The 25,843-nt window shown below is 47.7% G+C and overlaps 1 protein-coding gene and 1 non-coding gene across 2 annotated transcripts in view; both read right to left on the minus strand.

Moving 5' to 3' along the window:
• LOC119436824 (ribonuclease 3) overlaps positions 1-25,843 on the minus strand; it is a 98,138-nt gene that overhangs the window by 11,111 nt on the left and 61,184 nt on the right. The window contains exons 11-13 of the mRNA XM_037703816.2: positions 11,273-11,405; positions 8,130-8,212; positions 659-765 (exon numbers count right to left, since the gene is read on the minus strand). Coding sequence (XP_037559744.1) covers positions 659-765; positions 8,130-8,212; positions 11,273-11,405 — 323 coding nt within the window. The remainder of the gene's footprint in view (positions 1-658; positions 766-8,129; positions 8,213-11,272; positions 11,406-25,843) is intronic.
• Trnas-aga (transfer RNA serine (anticodon AGA)) lies at positions 2,287-2,361 on the minus strand. Its single transcript has one exon. It is a non-coding gene; the product is annotated as a tRNA-Ser (tRNA).

The following is a 25,843-nucleotide window of genomic DNA, read 5'->3' on the forward strand; positions in this document are numbered from 1 at the left end:
CCGAGCTACGCCGAGATCGTCTGACAAGACCAACACGGGTGAATACGATTGGACATTTAGTGTTCCTATTCATTTTGTAATTTACGTGTTGGACTCTTAGTGCTTGTCGTGAATTATTTTTCTTGTGTTTGTTAATACCCATCTGAATTGTATTGTGTTGTGTCTAGCCTAAGTGTGCCCGTGTGTGTGTAACTGCCTTGTGTGAAGAATATATTTTGTTGTGTTTTGACAACTCTGGGCTCTGACTCGGTCTTTGGACAGCAACCGGAGTTCGCTGGCGCACCAGAGGGCCCATTCTAAATTGTCCTTGCTTTCGTGGGATTATTTTCGGAAGCTGATAAATCGGCTTTGGAATTTGGTCCGGCGTCTGCGCCTCGTTCACGGAGTTTGTGAAAGTCACTAAACATACACCTCCGTGGAAACAAAACTAAAGTGGGCTCGCAGAAACGCAATAATAGTAATTAGAGCAGGCAGAAGCTTATCAGTATTTTTGTCTGGGGTGTTAAATACATGTCTTAGTTTACAAGTTGGTTACAATACATGTCCACCTCGTTCACCATGGCTCTACAGGCTCTAATGAAGTAGTGGCCAGAGAAGCACCCAATCAAACATGTTCAGATCACAACAAATGTGTTGTTATCATTGTAAGTCCACTCACTTGTACATGGGTATGTCTGGCTCTCCACCATCCATGGATCGCAGTGTGAGGCAGCACTGTTGTAGCTTACTCTTTGGATCATTCCAGTCCTGGTTGAGAATGAAGTCCTGGGCACAAACAGCAAAATTTTACATGGGGCAGTAGGGAAGTAGTGCTTTTGCTGGGCTACACGCTGCTGCTCAATGTCACTCCAAAGCACTGAAGGGGGAGAAGGAGATTCCTCATCACTTTGCAGAGTTTAGCATGGAGGAGGGACTATCTAAGCTCCAGTCACATGCAGTGTGGCATGCCTCTGATATCTAACAGATACAGAAGTAAAAGAATGCTATGTAATATTTTGAGCTTATACACTTTGGCAGAACTGACACACTGCAATATAGCACACAACTTTTTTACAAAAGTTTAGTGCACATAAAAAGGTACGAGTGCATGTGTGGCACTCGCAAACTTGAATTATGTATGCTTCACCATGGTGCACAATGCATAACAGTTCAAAGTGCAAGAATTATGAAGCATACTTACAGTTATAGACCCACTTATAAGACTGAATGAAGGAAGTGCTACTGACAAAATTTGTATGCCAGCGATAGCACCGCATCTTGGATCGAATGAACATGTCTGAACTAAACATTTGGATAAAAGGGCCCTGAAACACTTTTATAACTAATCATAGAATCACCTGCCTATTAAAGGACGTTGCCTCACGAATCTCATCATGCAAAAAGGTTTCAAATCCTTTCAAAGTTAGATGTAGTTATCACACTGATGAACGGCTTTCTCTCTGCTTTTGTCTCCACTAGCGCACTGGAAGCTATACAGGGGAAGTGGCAAGGGGTAGAGGCTTCGCCCAAAAGTTCAGTGTCTCATCGTGGCATCCCGTGGCGGCCGCGGCATCTACTTTACGCAACATGACGCTGATATCTCGGAGGCCACACAGCAACGCTGTTGTGCGCAGACTGGCAGTAACAGAGAGAGAGAGAGAGAACTTTATTTATTTCCGGCAGATTGCTGGGCTGGCCAGCCCAGCTGGGCCAGCCCAGCAAACTGGCAGTAACAAGATGAAATGCTTTTTCTGTCTTTTTGAGATCGCAGACATATATTTTTCCTTTATTCTCTCAAAACTAGCACAAATAATATTACTGAGAATGTTCTCGCGATCACGAAATCAGCCAATAGCTGCTGGTGGGCTTCCCTGCTTGTGATGACGACATTGCGAAGGCAAGAGCAAGCGATTTTTCACTGCTTTTGACACTAGATTGTAAATTTCTTGCTACATGCAGTGCAATATTATTTGGCTCGCATGTTCACAGGAGCCACTTCTACAGATCGGCAATGTTTTCTTAGTATGTTTAAAAAGTGTTTCAGCACCCCTTTAAAACGAAGTCACCACCTTCCTCACTTCTCCAGATAAATGAAAATTTCTTATGTATGCCTAATTTTCTCCTCAATTTTCCCAGGATTTTATTCCCCAAACAGTTATCATGGTGACGTAATAGTTCAGCAGAAATCCGCTAGGTGGAGATAAGTAATTAAAGGAAAACTGAGACATCCACCCAAATGTAGCCATTTGCTACAATGGAAACCCAACCGGGTTCCTCGAAAGAAAGCCTCGCAGTTGAAGAAAAATTCGTCCTGGTCCGGGACTCAAACCCGGGACCACCGCCTTTCTGGGGCAGCCGCTCTACCATCTGAGCTAACCAGGCGGCTAGCAGATGGCAGGGCGAAGTCGAATTTGTCGACAACTCGAAGCAAAGGCAAGTGTATGACGTAATAGTTCAGCGGAAATCCGCTAGGTGGAGATAAGTAATTAAAGTTGACACATCTCGCTCGTTGACTGCGGAAACAAACTGTCAGAACGTTGGAGTGATGAAGCACAGCGAGCGAATTGACCTTCGTGCTATCATGCCTCTCGCTTGAACGTGACCTATGAGCGGCGAAAACATGGCGCACGGCGGACTTTCTTCATTGCAGATTGCTTTCAAGATAGGGCCAAGACGATCATATCGCCGAAGTGAATCATCGCAGATTAAATCCTGCTTCGGTCCACTGAAACCGCTCCGCATTGCTTTGCTGGCGAAAATTCTCTCCTGTTTGCGCCAGTCCCGAATGCAAGTTTCGGATTCTCCGAACGCCCGTGGTGCGGCCCGGTTTCCGTCCGTCTCAGAACACATGATCACTTTTCTTTTACATACGGCATTATGATGAACTCGGTACTTCATGCTGATAAAGCAGACGCAGAGAACGTGAAGACAGACAGCAGATTATTGCCTAAGCACGTGTACTGCAGCACATGGAGGAAGCTACGGTAGCTAGGCTAAAAAGTAGCTAGGCTCGACGCGCGTGTGAGGCGGCAATTTTGAAATAGCGACGGCTATATGGTAACGCAGATTTAGGGTTGTACTCGATTCTAATGCGAACAGCAATTTTTGGACCTGTTTTATTGGAAAAAAAGTGCGCGTTATATTAGAGTAAATACGGTATTTGTGGCTTGAGGGGAGCATTTGCCGTCTAGGTTGACTGCCGAACTTCCAGGCAGCCGCACTGTAACAGGTATTTCGTGTCCCGCAACTGCACTATAAGCGATAAGCGTATACCTAGAGTGCTATGGGAAAATTAACGGGAGTCTGAAAAGACCGTATTATATCCGGTCCTGCACTATAAGCGGTTACGTTATAAGTGGTCTATACTGTGTAACGTTATGCTCTCCTGCACCGTCGCGGCACTGCGCAACCTTCTTTTTTTCTCTCCTGGCTCAGCGCGCTGCGGAGAGAAGAGAGGGAGCTGGCGAGGAGGAGACCGCGTGCACATGCGCTGCGCTGCCCTCCTGGTTGCTATGGCTATGGCGCGGCAGTTTCTTGATACGAACCACGGATTACGGCTGGCTTAAACAGCTTCCTTGTTAAAACACATTCCACGGATATCACATGCTGCTGTGAACATCTCAGCCAAAATTTGCAGTCGTGCATGGAGCTCACAAGCAGAGCGCGAAGTCACATTTTTCTCAAACACTCTTTTTAAGTAGAGGCCTTCTGACCTGCTTCAAGGTTGCTGACGCTTTGCATATGTTGTCACATGCAAGATTCCCATAGAAGCCTGCTATTGGCCGATAGCTGACAACAATCAAGAAGGGTATTTGGATCAGTGCACTTCTTCCTGCTGTTACTGTGTATATTTATTAATGCAGCTTACTAAACAACCTCAAGTAAGCAAAAATCTGCGTTTTAAATTTCGATAAGAATTACATACTACCGGAAGAAACTGACTATCGTCTGCTCACGCTCCACCACGTCCGTCCACGTAGAAACAAAACTTGGAACACAATGCTTATCGGTGTCACAGACGTTGGGTCTCGCTAATGTATATTGGTAATGAACACTCAACTAGCCTCCAACCACATGAAACTTAAGGTCAGACCACATGTATGCTTGCCAGCGCGCGCGTGCTTCTGGGTGCTCCTGGCTTGACGCATTGGAAGATATCGCTTCGTAGTGAGCTATTGTTAGCTCTTCGAAATGCTCAATTTGGATGTGGCTACTATCAGTCAGTCAAGCTGGTGCAGCACAAAACTGGTCCACACCACGTAGCATGGTTAGACTGGAACACATGAGCGCAAGCAAACACTCCAACCCTGTAATACACACTACACTTGGCCACTACAGTTGCATGTAGCTGCATCTGCTGCATGGCGTACACACTGCGGCCGCCGCAGGGTGCCGCGACGAGCCCGCTCGTTGAGCTCAATGCGGCTAACTGAGGACAACTGCATGCCTTGACTGGTCTCAGTGGGTGACACGGCTCTAATAAGAGTGTACTACTTCAGGCGCATGGGGAGCCGGCCCGAGCGCCAACATCTGACTGGAACAGGTCATCTGCTTCCTGAGTTTACACCTTTGAGTTGTGCCATCATCATGGTCGAAGCTCGTAATGCAGTAAAATCTCGATATAACGAACTTCAGGGGACCGCAGTAAATGGTCCATTATTCTGAAAAGTCGTTATAGTGAAAGTCCCGAAATTAAACATTCCGCCCATTAACTTATCAGTTCATAAGTTGTGACCATATGAGCTATCCACGAAGACGTCGCTGTTGGCTCTCGGCCCGCGCTGTTGCTATTTGCCATAGATTCCGGTGCCACGCACCACCGAAGAACCGTGTAAAAAGAGTGACGCGCTCAAAACAGACGCTGACGCCGAGAAAACTACCGACAAAAAGGAAGCTCCATGTCGCCTCCAAAGCGCAATGTTTGTTGTTTATTTTCACAATTCTTGCCGTGGACACCGCAACTGTCTCGCTCGAGGTGGACACCTGAACTATTTTAAAGCGCAAGTGCACGTAACTGACACCGCCCGGAAAGTACGAAGTGTGACCGTGTGGCAACACCATGAGTACGGAGGTTCCATTTCTCCGCGCGCGTAGCTACTACGGCCGCAGAAAGCGCGAAAGAGGCAAGCGGAAAGAAGGGCCAAACAAGGAAGAGACGCGCCTCCGTTGCTAGGTGACACTTGTCGGCGGAACATGAGCTCACAAAGCCTGATGAGTCGTCACCTCAGCTAGTTCGAACGGTCCTGCGCGTGACAATCGCCACTTTGGGACCTTCTCAGAAAGAACGGCTCGCCTGACTGTTCTGCTCACCCACTGTTACTCCGCCTTGGAACGAAAAAGCGCTAGTCGAGAGCCAAAGTATTTTGTGGTGATGCCCGACCCGGTGTGCGCCTTCTGGCCCCGCTGCTCTACTGAGCTGTGCTGTTGGAATATCCGTCCACGCGGGCCTTCGGGCACACTGCACCGCTGTAGAGCGCAAGGGCGCCGTCCTAAACCAGGGACGAATCCTTTGCAACGCATGCCAGCGTGTCATCTGAGGGCTGGGTGGTGCGGAAAAGGTGTGCATGAAAGAACCTGTATGCACACGCAATTGACAGCTGCTTCCCTTGTGACAAGCCGCTATCACCGATTCGCGTGATCGTCGCGCTGCTTTCGAGTCTTTTTCGGAACTCGTGGAGTGATTATCGTGCATGGGCGATTGGCCTTTCCAACGCGCCAATGCTGCGTGCCAGCGTAGTTCCCCCCCCTCAGGTACGGGCTCAGGTTTTCCGGACCCGTGCGCCGCGGCGTCCGCTTTCTGCGCCTTGTCGTCTGCTAGCCTCCTGTTTCGGCTGCCGTGACCGGATACACAGAAATCTAGGAATCCCAAATTTTGGAATATGAGTTCATAGTACTGAGGCATTGTTAACATGAAACGGAAACTGAATAACAATCGTTATTCTGAAAAGTTCGGTATTCTGAAGTTCGCAGTACTGAAATATTTTTACACTGAAACTATAAGAAGCCAGCAGGGGATTTCTGAAAAGTTCGTTAATCTGAAAAGTTTGTTAATGTGGGGTTTGTAGTAACGAGATTTTACTTAGGAATACTTTCAACACTAGTTCGCAGTGCGGCATCTATCACTTAAGGTGCAGATATAGTCCAACGTTTTCAGTGTGCCAGGCAGTGGCCGGCGAAGTTGAATACGTCCTGCCAGTGACACTAGGACTGCCTAAAATTTGCCTTTCGTAGTTCGGCATGTTGAACATGGCCCGTAGCAGCGCGGTGATCAGCTATTGCCATAATTCATGTGCACATGTGCACAGTGAACGAGCAGTTTTGCATTTGGTGAATGCGCAAACTCAGCATGTACACCTGAACTGTAAACCAGCATGCTGCCAGCCAGCTCAGCTAGCGCACGATGCACTCTAGTCTAGAGGATCTGGTGTGAGATAGGCCATCATCTATTCCAGCGCCAGCCGTGCCGAGCACCGCCGGTCACATCCACTGCACTGGACACTAGACTTGAATTTTTGCCTGCATAGCATAACTGCACCGTGCGAGATGCCTATCTGCATTATGCCAGACTATATCTGCGCCTTTAAGCCGATGTGTGCACTGCCGACGCACTTGCATGACTAAACATAAGGACGACGTTTCGTTCGACCCTTGGAAATTATGTGATTTCCATAGAAATAATGCAAAACAAAATGTGCTCCTCAAGCAACTCGGTGCGAGAAGCACAGTTGTGCGTATCTATCTCGTACAGCACGTCAAAGGGATGAGAAACTTGTGGAGACACTGTGAATTTAACTTAAGTTGACAGATAGCCTCAGAGTTTGACGTGCCATAAGCCAAATCAGAAGTAGCGGCGTCTACATGAACATCCAAAATCAAATTTGAACTGTTCACCATGGTGACGTTCAGTAGGCGGAGCATTGTGGATACCACCCCACTCCGCCACAGCCTTCGTAGTGCAAGGCATTGAAGAAGGAGCGGAAGACCACGAAGGGGTTCAAAGGTGATCTTTCATTGCCAATAACTCTGCTTCTACTGAACTCATCGAAGTACTTTTTGCTGCAAAGTATTTCTGAAATAGTCTACTTTTACTTCAAATGCATTTCAGAACGTAGTTAAAAACTAAAAAGTGGTTCGGGGCCCCTTTAACTAAGAAACACCTACAGCTTACATAAATAAATCTGCACAAGTCCACCACAAACAATGCGGCAAGTCCATCTTCACACAAAACTAATGCTTCTAAATGTACCACTATGATCCTCCATTAAAAGTTCAGGTTTTTACATTCTGTGCCATTACAGTGCTAACGCTAAACTTCATCTGAATAGGCATCATCAGAACTTCAGAAAAAATTTACCTATTAATAGTGTCAGCAGCAACAATGCTATTGTAGTGCTTCTGTTTGTGAGTATATCTGTGCAAAAGCTTTTCTGTTTTACTAGTTATGTTTTGTTCCCCCTACATAATGCCTTTAAGGGATGTAGGTACTCTGTAAATAAATAAATAAATAAATAAATAAATAAATAAATAAATAAATAAATAAATAAATAAATAAATAAATAAATAAACAAACAGCAAGTGTCTACAGTAAAAGGAGGGAACACATAGTACTAAGTATCTAAACTATGCATGCACTGTGTACAATACAGAGACAAAACACAAAGCCTGCTAAAATTTGCATTTGAATTTGTTGACAGAAGAAAACATGGCAAAAGGAATAAATAATAAGCAAACATTAATTCAAAAGAACACAGGGCAAAAAGTAATTAATAAGCAAACATTCATTTTGGAAACCCCTTTGCCCAATGAATCAACCAGGTAAATAAGAGTTACAAAATGAACTTCACGTGATATCATCTGCACTTTGTTCATTTGAAGCCTAAAATTTAGTTTAAATGTTTGTGGAAAATAATCAGAGCACATTTCTTTATTGGCTGATTTTTTAGGCAACACTTGCTCACTAAATGATCAATTTTATAGAGCAAACAAATGAAACAACACCTAACAGGCAGACATTATACACTCATTACACAGACAGCACGAGAAAAAGAACAAAGAAAGAGGCTCATGAACAGCAGCAGTATGACAACATCACAACTCAAACTGTTCCAAAAGCACACAGCTGACTTAGCTTATTAATGCTACCAGCTCACCTGCAGTCGTGGAAAGAAACACACCTGGCAGAACGCATTGCAGTGCTCCAACCCCTGGTCAACAAACAGCGCTCCCAGAAAAGCTGCATATTAAAATAAAGATTATTAGGAAACAAAGTAAAATGTATTTGGCTTAATAAACCCTGCAGTCATAATTAAATGTCACCCTAATAAATTGTGTTTCATAACTCAGACAGGAGGAAAGGTGGTTAAAAAGGTGGTTAAGTGGGAACAATAAAGCATAAGCCTGATGCATTTTTTGTGTTTTTGCAATGTGAAGACTTCTAGAAAAGCACACCTTGATTGAATTTAAGGCGCACATCATCATCGAAAGGAGCAGCATCCATCAGTGCACTATTCGTCACTCTTTTCGACAAAAAGACGAAGTCTCTCGACTGTTAATTTTGACAAGGGCACTTTTCAGGCATGCTTTTATACTATGTAAAGTATTTTTATTGGTTATTTGTCTGATTGTTGCCAAGCATTTACAAATCTTTTTTTGGTGATTTGTTCTTTCCTGTTGGGGCATTGTGCATTTGTTATGTTAAACAAATCTCTTTGCAATACGTGATCTTTTTGTGATCTCTTTTGTTCTTTCCTGTTGGGGCGTTGTACATTTGTTATGTTAAACTAATCTTTTTGCCATATGTGATCTCGCCCTCTGTGATTATTTTGCTTTCACTGCATTTTCTTAACAGACAACCGAGCAATTTGTAGATAATGTCATGCTTTTGAGTCATCTGCTTTAATACTGTATGACTCTGAATAAAATCCAGTTAACAGTCAGTGCATCTGTAGTTTGTTTACTTTGTTCTGTTGTCTGTCCTGTTTGCCAATGCTGAATTTAGGCTTTCCATGAATTCACCAAGTTGAGAAAGATGGTATGAAACGCTGTCACTCTTACCATTAGTCAAAAAGCCTAAAAACACACTAACGAAGTCCAGTCAACATACTAAATATATTGATAGTGTTAAATATAAGTGCCTAGTTTCTTTGAAAATGGCTCCAAACTTATTCGTGCTCAGCAAAAATTGCACGAAATGGAAAAAAAAAAACAAAAAAAAACTGTAGACCTTGAGAAAGTAGAGTAAAACATTGCTATGTACTGCTGTACAGGCAAAGTCTGATAATGAATAAAACGCATACAAATCAGATGTTTGACAAACTTTTATCTTTAGCATGCACATAACTACGCAGCTTCACCAGGTAGGTTAATGCAAAGTGTATATAGCAGTTCGTGCACAACCCCTCATATTCTCTCAAGGAAACCCTACAATGCCTATGGGCAACAGTTTCAAGAATTGCTGGTGCAAGGGTCAAAAAAAAAAAAAAAATATGGGGTTTTACATGCCAAAACCACGATCTGATTATGAGGCATGCCATAGTGGGGGACTCCGGAAATTTGGACCACCTGGGGTTCTTTAAAGTGCACCTAAATCTAAGTACATGGGTGTTTTCGCAGCTCGCCCCCATCGAAATGTGGCCGCCGTGGCAAGGGTCACAGCGCATCTAGATGGACTTTTCTGCAAGGCCTGACAAGAGTAATTCTGAGATGTGGCACAATTTTCCAACACCGAAAATGAAACAGTACAGTAACTGAAAGATTAAAGATGGTGATAGTACTCCAGAGCATTCACCAAGAAAGCAATAAATAAAAAAAAAAGGGGGGGAGGGGCAGAATATTGACCCATGCAGCACTTAGTTTGTGATATGTAAAACAGACAGATGGCACAACCAGCTTCCTTGTGATAACTTCTGAGCAAACCAGAATGCCCGAATCAAAGTAACAGGCAGTTTGCTCTTTGTACAGCATAGACCACTTATAACGTAACCGCTTATAGAGCAGGATCGGATATAGTGCGGTCTTTTCAGACACCCGTTAATTTTCCCATAGCGCTCCATGTATACACGTATCGCTTATAGTGCAGTTGCGGGAAATAAAATAGCAGTTACAGTGCGGCTACCTGGGAGTAAATCAGCGGAGACGGTGAACGCTCCCCTCAAACGGGCGCCCCAAGAAGTGCTCGAGGAAGAAAGAGAGACGAAGTGGAGGAGATGGGCACGTGGTGCGAACGAACAGCCAGTGAGGCTGAAACCAGAATCTTGAGTGCGAGTCGTGAATTATCACGGCGCGCATAGCGAGCGAGGGCCACGAAACTGCCAACACCGGCCAACGCTCGCTTCATGATAACGGCAGTAAACGAAACTTCAGGGAGCGGACGGCGCCTGCACAGCACAACGAAGGGCGCACGCGGACACCGTGGAATGTGAGGGAGGAGGGCGCCAGGGAAGCGGATTTCACCTCGGCAACCCCGCCGCTTCGGTAGCTCCCCTCGCCCTCCCTCGTAGCTCCCTCACTTTCGACTGTCACCGCGCGCCCGCCGCAGTGCAGGCCCCGCCGCTGCTTCCCTCTGCGCCGTAGCAGCAGCGTGCAATGTCAACACGTGACTAGAAAGTAGAGGAAGCATAAAGGAGAAAGAAGGAATCGCTGCCAGTTTTCTACGCGTGGCTACGGTAGCGTGGCTGAGACGTCGGCACGTACACGCATGTTCCGGCGCAACGCAGAATCGGCGACCTTGCCATTTGAGAGGGTAAAATTTCCGCCGCATTTTTTTTTTCTTTTTTGTTTTGTTTGGGCGCGTTATTGAGGGGTCTCTCCTAAGCTTTTACTCTATGGCGGTGCCGAAGCAATGCCAGTCGGAGGTGCCGCAGTGTGATTTGGTTCGAATTAACGAGATTCGACTGTAAATTGAATGCAAACGTTCTAGCCGCATTCCTCGACTGTCGCATATGCATGGCGGCTCGGTGCACATGTTTTGCATATGTGCGGGCCTTGAAAATTGTTGCTTTGGTTATAGTGCAGACATTCGCGACTCCGGCGACTTACGTTATAAGCGGTCTACACTGTACAAACAGTTGAAAGCACACAGACAGTATATAAAGACATACTGAGCATATACAGCACAGTATGGCAAGGTACAGCGAAGTATTTTCTGCAGTATCATGCAGTATCAACAAATGGAACACAAGCAAGAAACATATGTGGTGCCCAAAGACCACTCTTTTTGCTGTGGCTGCCTGAAATGACCCCATTAGGGGAAATTGTTACAAGTCTGGAAAGTAAGTACAAGTCTGATTCTCACCTTCAAGAATGTCGGCACGATCTTTAGTCTTGAGTTCAGCCTTTGGGTATGGGTATATAGTGTATTCCACCATCCCCAAATCATCACACACTACTGCCTGTGTCCGGTTGTTCACCAGAGAGCTTCGGAGAAGCTGCATGATACACAGACAAGTTAGTTTCATCACATGAGCCTGAAAGAGGAGAAAAAAGATGAAGGGGGAAAAAGAAAACAAGAAAAAGAAAACAACAAAAAGAAACAATGTCTATAACATCAAGAGCAGCTGTGTGCCACACTTTATCTGAGGCAGTCTTGGAAAATGCAGCATTGCTAGCCATGGCAACTGTGTGCAACCAGGACTGCAGTAGATTGCATGTATGATACAAGGCTCAGGAAGCTGCTTACAAACATACTTTTAATTTCAACCCCCCCCCCCCCCCCCATCTTGCAGGCATAAGCAGACGTACTCAACTCTGCTTCACTCAGTCATGATGCAGTGGTGTAGCCAGACATGTTATAGGGGGGGAGGGCGAGCACATAGTTCACCTCACCCAGGAGGGCGAGGCAGGCAATTGTTGCACGTTGTTTTATGCCAGGTATCCCTAGTACACAGAAATTTCAGGGGGGGGATTCTGCAAGTGTGGTCGTAGAATGGCAAACAAAAGTGTGTTGAAAAGCTGGAGAGTTATGTCAGCAACACATCAATCTGTCTCTTCTGAAATTTGGTTAAAACAAGTTCTACAGTGAGAATGTGAATAATTTTAATCACCCTAATACTTCATCACAATGATGGCAAGCCAATCAAAAGGCACCTTGTAGCAGCTCTTGTAGCTGAAAAACATTTCCTTTTGTACTAGCAGACATTCCAGCTTTTGCACGTTTGGAAAATGTGACAGCTGAACGCTCGAGAAAGGATAACATGAGTGGTTTTTTTCTTCTTTTTTTCGCAGAGGTATGTAAATAGTTTGCGTGAGTTTCCGTTAAACTAAGACCTTGTGTTCGGATTTCGCGAGTTCTGAAAATAACACTGTATCAGGCAAGATACTGGTTATTCTGCAGTCTACTTCAGCTCATTTTAGAAATCGTCGGATGGTTGCTCCCGCACGCACGTAAAGAGTATTGCGCCTTAGAAACTGGCTGCGCAGATCGTTTTTAGTAATCGTATACTCTACATATTTCATTTCTCTTCGACGTCTTATGTAAGGGTATGTGTAAGGCTGTGCGTGTCTCGCACGTGTATTGAGTTTCCTTTAGTAGTGGAAGTACTTATAAATAAGCGTCAATCTTCTTGTAGTCTTGAACGCGTAATTTGCACAAGTTTTTTTTTTTTAATGCGCGAGTCGCATGCAAGAGTTTTGACCGCAAAGTGAGAGCGAGTCTGATAGTACATCCGTGCAGTCAACGAGGCTCTCAGTGGCACTATTACGTGCGTTAATAACGGATGTAGAGTACGAACATATGACATTTCAATTATCAATTATTTAGGGTCATTCTGCAGTTAAGTTGGAGGATTTTAGTGTTGTATGCATAGACATGTAGTGTTCTGTTCGATTCATTTTTTTTTTGTATAGTAATCTGAAGGTCATAAGTCCGAATCCTCCTCCAGTCCACTACATTATCAGGCATGAAGTGGAGCCTAACACAGGCAAAAAAAAAAAAAAAAAAAACATTGCCGAGAGCTAGTGGGGCTATACTAGTCAAGGTGCAACCAAATTAGGAAGGCCCACTAAGCTTCAACAAAGTCACTCCCTCACCAGAACAGGAATTGGCCATCCTGGTGCAGTATTCGGCCGCTACCTCCCAAATGACTCCTACAATTTACCCATGGCCCTCAGTCGCCAGTGCCTGCGGAGCACCTGACCAAGGCGGCGGTCAGACCTGCGATGCGGCAGAGGGTGCTAAGAATCTTTGGGTCCGGACAGGCCGCCAATGGAAACTGAACCTGGCAACGTTCAACACGTGCACTCTATCGAGTGAGGCTAGCTTAGCAGGGCTATTTGAAGAATTATCAGGTATTGCATTGGATATTATTGGCCTTAGTGAGGTGAGAAGAACAGGTGAGGCTTATACAGTGCTCACTAACGGCCACGTCCTCTGCTTCAGAGGTCTTCCAGATAGAGAATTCGGAGTAGGATTTCTAGTCCATAAGGACATAACGGGCAACATTGATGAATTCTACAGCATTAATGAGAGGGTAGGAGTCGTCGTAATAAAGCTGAATAGGAGGTATAGAATAAAGGTTGTACAAGCCTACGCCCCAACTTCCAGTCACGATGATGAAGAAATAGAACAGTTATATGAAGATGTTGAATTAGCAATGAGAAAGGTGCAAGCTCAGTATATCGTAGTCATGGGCGACTTCAACACAAAAGTGGGGAAAAAGCAGGCTGGCAAGCAAGCAAATGGCAACTACGGCATCGATTCTAGGAACACTAGAGGAGAGATGTTGGTAGAATTTGCGGAAAGGAATAGGCTCCGAATAATGAATACCTTCTTCAGGAAGCGCAGCAACAGGAAGTGGACCTGGAAAAGCCCTAATGGAAAAACAAGGAATGAAATGGATTTCATACTCTCTGCCGATCCCAGCATAGTGGAGGATGTAGAAGTGTTAGGTAGAGTAAAGTGCAGTGACCATAGGTTAGTGAGGTAAAGGATTTCGCTCAATTCGAAGAGAGAAAGAATAAAGTTAGTCATGAAGAAACAGGCCAACCTAGACGCAGTAAGGGTAAAAGCAGACCAATTTAGGCTGGTGCTCGCAAAAAAATACGCAGCTTTAGAACAGGAAGATGAAGACAACATACAGGTAATGAATGAAACCGTAACCATGCTGATCTCAGAAGCAGCAATTGAAGTGGGAGGTAAGGCACCAAGGTAACCAGTAGGTAAGCTGTCCCAAGTAACAAAGGACCTCATAAAGAAACGGCAAAACATGAAAATGTCAAACTACAGAGGTCAGAGAGAATTCGCTGAACTGTCAAAACTGATCAAGAAGAAGAAAGTAAGGGATATCCGAAATTATAATGTGGAAAAGATTGAGAAAGCAGTAAAATATGGACGCAGCATGAAATCAGTGAGAAAAAAACTAGGCATAGGACAAGGCAAAATGTATGCACTGAAAGATAAGCAGGGTAATATCATCAGCAATTTCGATGACATAGTAAACACAATGTACGCTCATGTACGGACTGCCAACGTCAGAAATCTGCGCCTTGCCGTTCAGCTGGAGCTTTGCAGCCCCTTCCTTGTCCCGCCCGACCATTTGATCGAGTGGGCATTGATCTCTATGGTCCGCTTCCTATGACACCCACCGGTAACCGCTGGATCATCGTTGCCGTCGACCATCTTACGCGATATGCTGAAACTTCGGCACTACCTGCCGCCACTGCGCGCGACGTCGCCTCCTTCCTGCTCCGCTGTTTCATCCTCCATCACGGCCCACCTCGTGAACTTCTCAGCGACAGAGGGCGCGTCTTTTTGTCTGAGGTTGCCGAAGCTCTTCTGGCTCAGTGCCATGTTATTCATAGGACAACCACCGCCTACCACCCCCAGACAAATGGACTCACGGAACGTTTCAACCGGACCCTGGGTGACATGCTGGCCATGTACGTCGCATCTGACCACACAGATTGGGACCTTATCCTACTATTTGTTACGTTCGCCTACAACACTGCAACCCAGATTACCACTGGCTTTTCTCCCTACTTCTTGCTCTACGGCCATTACCCATCCCACACCGTGGACACCCTGCTAACCTACCAGCCCGATGCTTCTGAGTGTGTGCCCGTTTTGACTGCAGCACGTCATGCCGAGGAGTGTCGCAAGTTAACGCGCCACTTCACCACCGCTGAGCAGCAGCGCCAGAAAAGGCTCCATGACGCTCACAGTGAGCAACCTGTCTTCTCTCCCGGCGACCTCGTCTGGCTGTCAGTACCTGCGCATGCTCCTGGCCTCTCTTCAAAACTTCTTCCCCTCTTCGATGGACCTTATCGCATTGTTCAGCGCAAGTCTGCGGTGAATGAACTAATTGAACCACTGACATCCCGCTCTGACCTCCGTTGTTGTGGACGTGACATTGTTCACGTCAATCGCCTTAAGCTTTACCGTGAGCTGCTTGTGATCACTACTGTTTGAGCCGCCAGGATGGCTGCTTTTTCTCCCGGGGGTGATTGTGATGAAGAAGACGTGCAACATGCTCTGCAGATGATGCACACCGCCAGCAGTAGCAGCATCGTGATCGCTCCGCAAAAGACGCCGCCGAAGTTAACGCTAAGAGCGCTACCCGACGTAACTGTTTAGCCGCCCGTTCTGTGATTCTGTGTCAGTATATCCGAAGGATCTACATCTACTCTGTATCAATAAACCTCATTTCAAAGTCAACAACTACGATGTACGCTGGCCATCTGCTTCATGACACCAGACACTGAGAATAGTATAGTATAGTATAGTATAGTAAAGCGCGCGCGCGCACACACACACACACACACACACACACACACACACACACACACTCTCTCTCTCTCTCTCTCTCCGCAAAGTTTGGGAATTATCTCGAAACTCGTGTCATCCTGAGAATTTGTTCTAAGTGTATCCGCCTTGTAAACTCCGTGGCTAGAATTTGTAGATTGCAATAGGGGCCATAAGGTAATTAGTTAAAACTTAATCAGTGAATTTTTGTTAATTAGTCAATTAAGCATTTCAATTTCTTGTGCAAGTAATGTCCGCCTCTTCGAGTAGACCAGCTCATAAACTAGAATTGTGCTATCTGCCGCAGGCAACCTTTAAAAACACCCTGTATTGTTACGATCGACCAGCGGGGGCAGCGAACTTGGAAAATCTTGTGCTTGCCTGCGCCGAAGCACTTCGGGAAGCTGAGAAACGTCCCACGGGAAAGATCAGCGGCAACACCATGCCTAGACTTGTTCCAAAGAATACGTGGTTACTAGATGTCATCCGGATGCCGACCACGACGTTAAGAGCAGGAAAATCTTGGAAAAGGGCCTTCTACGACGCTTGCTCACGGCCGCTGCTGGCCGCCAAGGCCGTTCTCCAGACAAACCCGCCGATGGTTGGGACATCCCGGGAACCAAGATGCGCCACATTGAGTCAAGCGCGAAGCCGCCGGTATACGAGCGTCCCCTCCTTTCTGTGGGGCAGTGAACAGTGTGTGCCTGAGGGCACTTCTCCGAATGTGTTCAGGGAACAAAGGCGCTGGGGGATTATGCGCACCCTCACCCTCAAGGTTGTCATGACTCAGATGCCGGTGGTACACGAGAACGAAGTAGAAGAAGACCGCGGAGCGTTCGCAACCGCACGAGTGCCCGAGGCACGCGAACCGACGTGTAATCCGCGAGGGAGAAGCAACGAGGCAGCATTATCGTCGTGGCTCTCGGACTGGAAGGTCGCTTCGTCAGCTACATTCTGACGATGGGAGAGCAGAGAGCCCGGCCACGAAGCTCGTGATGCTGGCAAAGCCCAGGCGACGCTCCTGGGACCGGCTGCTGCTGCTTACGGTGGTTCTGGTCTTCCTCGCAAGAAGCCCACTTCCTCGGCCGAGCACGATGAATCGAAAATTGCCGGGACACCGAGTCGCCACACAGATAGACGGAGGGCGAAGAACGCTTCCATGCCAGCAAACGCTCGCTACCTGATAACGGCAGAAAACGAAACTTCAGAAGTGGGCTAAGCTGGCGCCAGCACGGCGGCAGGTGCGCACGGAGACAGCCAAAGGTGAGGGAGCGTCGAGGGAGTTGAGAGGGAAGGCGAGGGGAGTCACCAAAGCCACTGAAGCAGCGGAGTTGCCGAGGCCAAATCCTCTTCGCTGCTGACCTTGTCCCTCACCTTCGATGGTCTCCGTGCGCACCCGTCGCCCGTGCCGGCGCCGCCCGCTCCCTGAAGTTTCGTTTTCTGCCGTTATCGCGAAGCGAGCGTTTGCCAGCATGGGCAGTTTCGTGGCACGCGCTCGCCATGCGCTTGCGCGCTGCAATATTGCACGACTCGCACCGTTCCTGCATCGTGCTATGGTGCACGAATACTTCAAAAATACGTCCTTTTTTTAATTCGAACTTCTTTTAATTCGAACAAATTTTCGGTCCCCTTCGAGTTCGAATTATCGAGGTTCGACTGTATATATCTATCAGTGAAGCATGGAATATATGTATCTATATATATTCTAAAGGTATTTATTTGGAAGGGCTCGGAGTAGCACAACGTCGACGGGCAGGGCAGTCACAGCTTCCCAGCACGAGAGCCATTGCTGAGCGAGAGCGCTCGACCCACTAGCGTCTCTCTTCTTCGCTACAATCACCCCTGGGAGCGATAAGGGAGCCGTCCGGCGACCTAACAGCTCGTCACAATGAGCGGGTCAAAGTAAAGCTTTAGACGGTCGACATGGACAATGTCTCGTCCCTGGCGGCGCATGTCCGAAGATGGCTCAACTGGTTCTATTACGTAGTTCACAGGAGATGCGCGTTCGAGAACACGATAAGGGCCTTCATATTTCGGGACCAGTTTTGATGAGAGGCCAGGGGCAGTGAAAGGGACTGAGAGCCACACGAGCACTCCCGGATCGAAGGTGACAGTGGAAGTGGCGTCACCGCGAGTGCTCCTCTGGCACTCTTGATCATTGGAAGTAAAGGCCCGTGCTAGGTCGCGGCACTCTTCTGCATGCCTGACCGTGGCAGAAATAGGCGCACACTCGGATGCATCCGGCCGGTACGGTAGAATGGTGCCGATGGTGTGCGAAGGGTGTCGACCATACAGTAAGAAATAGGGTGAAAATCCAGTAGTGCTCTGCGTAGCGGTATTATATGCGTAGGTCACGAAGGGAAAAATGGCGTCCCAGTTCGTGCGGTCAGAGGTGACGTACATTGAAAGCATGTCGCCGAGTGTACGGTTGAAGCTTTCTGTGAGGCCATTCATTTGAGGGTGGTACGCCGTAGTCGTATGATGAACAACGTCGCACTCCTTGAGAATCGCTTCAACTACTTCCGACAGGAAGACGCGTTCGCGATCGCTGAGCAGTTCTTGAGGTGGACCATGCCGCAGGATGAACCGGCGAAGCAGGAATGAGGCAACATCGCGCGCTGTAGCTGCTGGGAGAGCGGCGGTTTCGGCGTATCGTGTAAGGTGATCTACTGCCACAATGGCCAAGCGGTTACCAGCCGACTTCAAGGGAAGTGGCCCATACAAATTGATGCCAACGTGCCCGAACGGCCAGGTAGGGCAGGGTAGAGGCTGCAGACCAGCTGGTGAGAGCTGGGGTGAAGATTTCCGGCGCTGGCAGTCGGGGCATGAGCGAACAAACTTTTGAACGTAGTTGTACATTCCTCGCCAGTAGTAGCGTTGTCGGAGGCGCTGGTAGGTTTTGAATAGTCCTGAGTGTGCACACTGTGGATCAGAGTGGAACGATCTCGAAGTTTCGTTTTCTGCCGTTATAGGGCAGCGGGCGTTTGCCGGCGTGGGTAGTTTCATTGGCCGGCCTGGGACAGCACCGCTGCTTCCCTCTGCGCTGTAGCCGCAATCTGCAATGTCAACACGTGACTAGAAAGTAGAGGAAGCATAAAGGAGAAAGAAGGAATCACTGCCGTTTTCTACGCGTGGCTACGGTAGCGTGCCTGAGACGTCGGCACGTACACGCATGTTCCGGCGCAACGCAGAATCGGCGACCTTGCCATTTGAGAGAGGGTGAAATGTCCGCTGCGTTTTTTTTTCTTTTTGGTTTGTCGTGCGTGACATTGAGGGGTCTCCCCTAAGCTTTTACTCTATGGCGGTGCCGGAGCAATGCCGGTCGGAGGCGCTGCCGCGTGATTTGGTTCGAATTAACGAGATTCAACTGTAAATTGAATGCAAATGTTCTAGCCGCATTCCTCGACTGTCGCATACGCGTGGCGGCTCGGTGCACATGTTTTGCATATGTGCGGGCCTTGAAAATTGTTGCTTTGGTTATAGTGCGGTACCGCTTATAGTGCGGATATTCGCAACTCTGGCGACTTACGTTATAAGCGGTCTACACTGTACAATCATTTTTTTATTACGAGTGGTTCAGTACTAGTGACAGAATTATAGTGAGGAACAGGCTAGTACTTGAATGTCCCAGGGGAGTCTCTAATTGTGTCCTGCATTTTACTCAATTTCTCGATTACTAAAGCTCTGTTCGTGATAATATTGATGCCGTAGAAGTTCTTGAGCACTAATTTATCACTTTAGCTTGACTTAATATTTGCCTTTACTGTCCCTTTAAATAGGACAGCTTACTTTTTTACTGAGCTATGGGGGGGTCTGCTCCCAACGTCACATGCGAGAGTGTCTGTGCAGTGAGCTTTGAATGGCATGTCTACCGTAGAAAAAGTTTTGTGTTAGGCCAAAAACTCATGGGACAGCCTTCATATGTAGCTCTGTATTCTTCCAAAGATACCCAGGGGAAGGGATGGTGGTAAAATATTTTCTCTAAAGATGTTTTTTTTTGTACTTAATCCTTATGAATTTATTCTCTATCTTCCAAATTTCTCATGAAGTGAAAGACACTATTTGGTGGATTACTTTGGCTTCCTTTAAATTCTGTTCTAGAACAATTGCGAGGCTTTAATGTTCACACCCATAGAAGTTTTTGTGGGTCTCAACTTTGAAGCCTCACAGCTCTTATTGTAGGGTAAACAGCGCACTAAGGTTGGCCTTACTGGATTCCTTGAAACAAGCAGATGTCATTGAGACTCCGTTTAGTAAAATCTGAAGAACAAATTTTTTCAAAAATTTTCTACGAAACTGGGCAAAACTTGCATACAATTAGAACCAAATGAAATAAGCAATAATGGATCTCGCATGCAAATAAGAAGTAAAATAATGTACGTTGTGGAGATGGGTTTGCGTGAGGCACACCCCACGAGCGACGAACAGGAAAGGGCATGACACTCCTCCACACTGCAACGCACAAAGGCGCTGCGCAATGCCAGGGTTTGTTGACTCTCCGACACGGCGCAGAGAAGGCTCCAGAATGAGATTGACAACTAACACAATCTACAGGTAGAGCACAGTGCGGTAGTCACGGCGCATACGAGCAAAGGCTCACTGCAAGACTGATCGAGTACAGGCACCCGCTGCGCTAGGGTTAACCATCTAGCGGTCCAAAAAGTGCGGGAACGAGAAGTCGCGGGAGCAAAGGTCCCACGTAACGAACTCGTTGCAGGCCTGTGAGAATCTGCCACGGCGATGAAGCACTCAGCGAAAGACAGCTCAGGTGGAGAGAGCGCCTGAGGGCCACCACTCGGTAGCCCAATCAGGCCGTGCCCTGGTGACAAATGCTTGCGCGGTGGCTTGATGCCGGGAGGGAGAAGCACGATTTGCACTGGAAATCAGCTCCGGTGCACTAGCCGTGTCAATGATGTTGCCAGTGGGGCGGCAGTTCCCAGAGATTGAGCTAAACACAATGCGTGAGCTGGGGGATGAGGCACGGGAAGGCACCTCGATCCACACAATGTCTACTAGTTTTCAGCAGTGTAACTTGAAGAATAAAGATGAAAAAAAAAAGTTTTGCCAGCGACCCACCAACGAGCCCAACAAGGGGGATACTAGGAGAGCCACAGGAATTGCATACACCAGCTGTACATAACTACTATAACCTAATATACCCAAGGTTGGATAGACTACATCAGGTTAATCCTTGCTGCCTGGGGAATCGTAAGTAAACGGAAATTAAGAGACGACCGTAAAGACTGAAAGTGAGAGAGAAAGATAAAGATTAGAGAGGAGGACAGGAAGGCAACTACAGTGCAGACCACTTATAACGTAACTGCATTTAGCGCGGGACCGGTTATAGCATGGTTTTTTTTGACCCTATATCTCCCATAAAACTCAATGTATAGGCGGACCGTTTATTGCGTAGGCGCGCGAAGCAGAATACCGGTTATAGCGCAGTTCTTTTAAGCACGCGACCATGAAATCAGCGCACGGAGCACGGCCGCACGGTTGCTGGGCATGCAAACGCGAAGGAGTGGGAGTGCGGGCGCGCGCGTGGAGACCAGCGGCGAAAAGCGAAACAAAAAATCGCAGTTTCCCCCGAAAGGTGAAGCAAATTTACTAGTGAAGTAAGGATAGTCGTTTTATCACCTGCATAAACTTCGCCACATCCGCTTACTAGCTGAATTAACAAGCATGGTGTCAGCGCACACAAGCAAACATGAATATATCGCACTCGACGACCGCAGACAAGCACTGTAGGAACGCAAGCGTGAGCAAACGCGGCAGGAACAGCGACCGAAGGTTCGTGCGGTCTATCGCTTCAACGAAAACTGAGCGGCGAAAGCATAGCGCATACAAAGGTCAGAACTGTGTGGAGATAGCTTTCAAGATACGGTGCACGCGACCTCAGCCGCACAAAGTATGCAGTGGCTTGCAGAGAAAGCCGCACCCCACCCTCCCGCGCTGCCTTCGCGCTTTCCTCCTTTCGTGTGGGAGATTGAGTCGCCAGTTCCCCTTGCGCCCAGTCGCAAGATATGCATCGAATGCCGCAGCTAAACGTCGCCTCCCTTCCCTCCCTCCCAAACCCCCACGGCCTTCCGCACGACGAGAGTCGTCGCGTTTGCTATCCGCCGTACGTTCGCTCTCTGTGAAAGCGCGCGCCCCTAGCGCGCTTTCACTCGCACATACAGCATACCCAGCATTTTTTTTTTTTTTTTCAGGAATAGAAGCGTGGGCGCGCGTGGAGACCAGCGGCGAAAAGCGAAACAAAAAGGAGGAGAAGGGTGGAGACTTTGGAGGAAGGACGGCGCGTGTTTTCATGACTATAGCAGCGTCTAAAGCATGGGGTTAGAAACACCGTGGTCTAGAGTTAACTAGATAGCAGCGTCCAAGCAGGGTGGCGCACTCCTTTTTTTTTTTCCTGTTTTTTTTTTTTCCTCAGGAGTGGGAGCATGGGCGTGTGCATGGAGACCAGTCTCCAGACAAAAATAACAGCGTTCTTCCGCTGATGCCGCACTTTTTAGGGGAACTTGGTTTCTATGCTGTGTTGCGATTCTATTGCATGTATGTGTGGGTGAAATACGTAATAAATTGTGTTTGAAAGGTGGGTTGCCCGTTTGGCATAAGCAGAAGCTGAAAAAAGCATGCTTTGGTTATAACATGGTACCGCTTATAGCGCGGATTTTTGCAACTCCCACGACTTACGTTATAAGCGGTCTACACTGTACTGATTTCCCCCAGGTAGATCAGTCCGGGGGTGCTGACTACGTGAAACGGAGACCAAAGAGGGTGTGTTGCCTCTGCTGAGGGGCCATAAAGCTCCAAATACCCGGCATTGACTCAGGCCCCTAGGATCCCCTTTTCCCTGGTCATGGCTAAGCCACGCACAGTTAAGCATGGGAGGGTCCAACCCACATGTGCTTGAGTCTGTGGTGCGGCAACACACCCAACACCTGCTGCCACAGATGCACCTATGTAGTTGTGCTGCTACTCTCTGCAGAGCAGTCTGCCGAGCCCGACGTTGCCTGGTTGCAGCTGTACGATTCACATTCTTCAGTAGCGGTTCGTATATTGCGAGGAGGCGCCATAACGTGTACCGAAAAGTAAACACAGGTATCGAGACTATGTGGCTCACATGTCACATTCCTTGACACTTGGCACAATACGATGCAATTGCTACATGTCGTGAACTTCGTGGAATACAACGCAACAACAATGCAAATTTTGCACGTATCGATGCTTCGCTGCACGTATCTCACATCGTGTGACACATGGCACAATACGATGCTGCTACTGCTGATGATGATTTATTGAGGACCCCTATGAAACGGAGCAGTGACAAATAGTCACCTAGCCTGCATGATTTATTCAGGTATGCTATACAGTGGAACCTCGATGATACGATCACGGCTAATACGATTTTCCGGATGATACAAATTTTTCTGCGGTCCCGGCCGAGCCCCATTACTTTGCAACGTGCTAGAAAACGGTTGTTACGAATCGATTTTCGACCCACGTTGGTTGATACGAATAAATGCCGCCCCACCGACGGCCGCGAAAGAGAACAGCGCGCAGTCACGCGCTTTCTCCCTTTCTCTTTTGGTGCGGAGGCGCGGACGCGACGCCGGACAGCGCGGAGGCCGCGAATGGGTGCGAAGAGTTCGAAGCGGTGACGCTTTTGTTGCTTTTGTGCTTTTCCTGCTTTTCCACGTGCCATCGATCGGGTGAAGTGGCTGCCGTGCTTCGGGCCGCGTTCTTTTTTGCGCAATTTTGCCTAGTCGCAGCGAGCTATGTCTACCGAGATACGATCTCAGCTGATTCGCGCGGCCGTACGAGGCGCGGGAGCTTCCGTTGGCATGTATTCCGTCGGCTGCGTTATCGGTGCCGATGGCACAGGGCGATTGTGGGTTTTGCTGCTGGAGTCACACGGTGCAAGATAGCGCGGCACGTAATCCACGGTGCAAGGTTGCGCTCGTTCAGTCGGGTGCTCCTCAGCTTCTCCCGCTAATCGCTGTATTTTTCTTGCCGTAGGAGCGCTTCCGTATTCCGAAGGCGTGCTTCGTCCAAAGTTTATTCGCCAACGAGCGACGATCCATCACTAACCTGGGAGTTCTCAGTAATCCGAATTCTGTGTGTAAAGTGAAGACACCGGCGTGGTTTACGAAGCAGACAACTGCGGTTGCCATCTTGCCCCTGTCACAGCAGCAACCAATGGAGAGAGGCCTTTCAGCACGGCAGCCAATCGGAAGCCCGCTTTTATCAGAGGGCCCGTGTGACTACCTATCGCAGACCTGCCCTTTGGTGTTTGTGCGTTTGTTACAAGTTGGCGACGACGGACGAATTGAGAAGCGGAACGGCGAAACATTGAGCTTTCGAACGATACCAAGATGGCGGCGCTCGGTGGCGGGAAATACGAGATATGGCTCCGTGAACTGCGGTGATTTTGTGCGATTTAAAGCTGTTTTCTCGCCCTGCGCACAGACGAATTAAACTTTTTCGGGCACTTTCAGTGCGTTTTCAGCCAAATTATTTTGATGCAGCGTAGATTAGGCGTTGCAGATACCAGTGGCGCAGCGACGGGGGGGGGGGGGGGGGATTCGGGGGTTGTAACCCCCCCCCCCCCTGAGGCCGACTTAACCCCCACTTTTGTTTAACCACTTTTATTTCCTTACGCATTTGAGTGCTGCAAAATAAGATGTAAGACGCGCAATCGTCTGCACACTCGCAAAAAGCGCATTTTTTTTACAATTTCCCGTGAAGAAATCGAAATTAGTGTTGTTTAGATGGTATTGGCAAACTGTCAACCCCCCCCCTGGCAAAGATCCTGGGTGCGCTACTGGCAGATACCCAAACGCCTGGTTTTCAAAAATTGATTTTTCTCGCGATTTTTGCGATCTGATCGCCGCGTTCCCCTCTAATTTAGCTAGTTTTATTTGTGTTTCGATGATACGAATTTCGGCTAATACGAATATTTTTCGTGACCCCGTGAGATTCGTATCATCGAGATTCCACTGTACATGTTTTTCATTCTAGCATTTTTGTATACATCTCCTTAGTCTTTTTTTTCTTCCTCAAAACTTCTCAATCTACCTTTTACCGCTACCTATGCAACTGCAACATGGCGTGACACGTGGTGCAATAATATGCAACTGCAATGCAAAGGGCGCACGTATCGACGCTACATGGTGCACATCTCACATGGTGTGACTCCTCGTGTACTAGGACACATGTATAGGGCATGTTTCCGCAGCTGCTAACAAGCGCTGGTGTGGCGCAATGGTAGAGAAGCCAACTCCAACGCAGAGTGTCCGGGTTCTGCCGATAGCAGCGACAGACACCGGTGACGGCGGCAGACAACATCGCCGACAGAAATGAATATTGGAATGAGCCCGTAATAGCTTACGCTGTAAAACAATGTTGCAGTTTCACCCTAAAGGCGAAGCATCAACAGCGATAACAAAGCATTAGACAACTACATGAAGGTTTGTAGCTTTATGGGCCATATAAATTGCAGTGAACATTCGCTTACTCATTAAATTAAGAAGAGGGTGTCAGTCACGCACGCACAGGCAAACATGAACAGATGTCAGTCACTTGATGACCGTGTATACTCGCTGTCACAATACAAATGTGATGAGCGACGGCCTTGGAGAGTGAACGTTTCAAGCTGTCTCTCGCTTTAACGGATGTGCGAGTTTGAGATTGTGCGACCTCCAATAGCAGGCAAACTGGAAGACAGCACATGTGAAGAGACCAGCTGCCTTGGCTCACCACAGCTTTGCACCTACCGAAGATTACCTCCAAAATATGGCGTGTGGGCCAGGTATGTGCTCAGCCGCGTGGACAACCATGCGCAGCCACAGCTGTGGTAGAGGAGCAGACGCAAACGTTTGATCTAGTGACGTCCGATATTATGCATGTGGGAGGACGGCGTGCACCAATTCACCATCCTTCTCGGCTCACTCTCACACGCTTTCCCTCGCACCCTCAGCAAATGGTGCTCAATCTTATCGCACATTGACTTTATACGGTGCCTAGGCTTTTTCCGGCACAAATCATGGCATGCTGATGGAAGAGAGAGACAATTTTTTCAACGCAAGCCCATTGACGGTTTTGGCTTTGCACGCTGTACTGCACAAT

This window comes from Dermacentor silvarum, chromosome 1 (assembly GCF_013339745.2).
Source record: "Dermacentor silvarum isolate Dsil-2018 chromosome 1, BIME_Dsil_1.4, whole genome shotgun sequence".
Classification (NCBI taxonomy): domain Eukaryota; kingdom Metazoa; phylum Arthropoda; class Arachnida; order Ixodida; family Ixodidae; genus Dermacentor; species Dermacentor silvarum.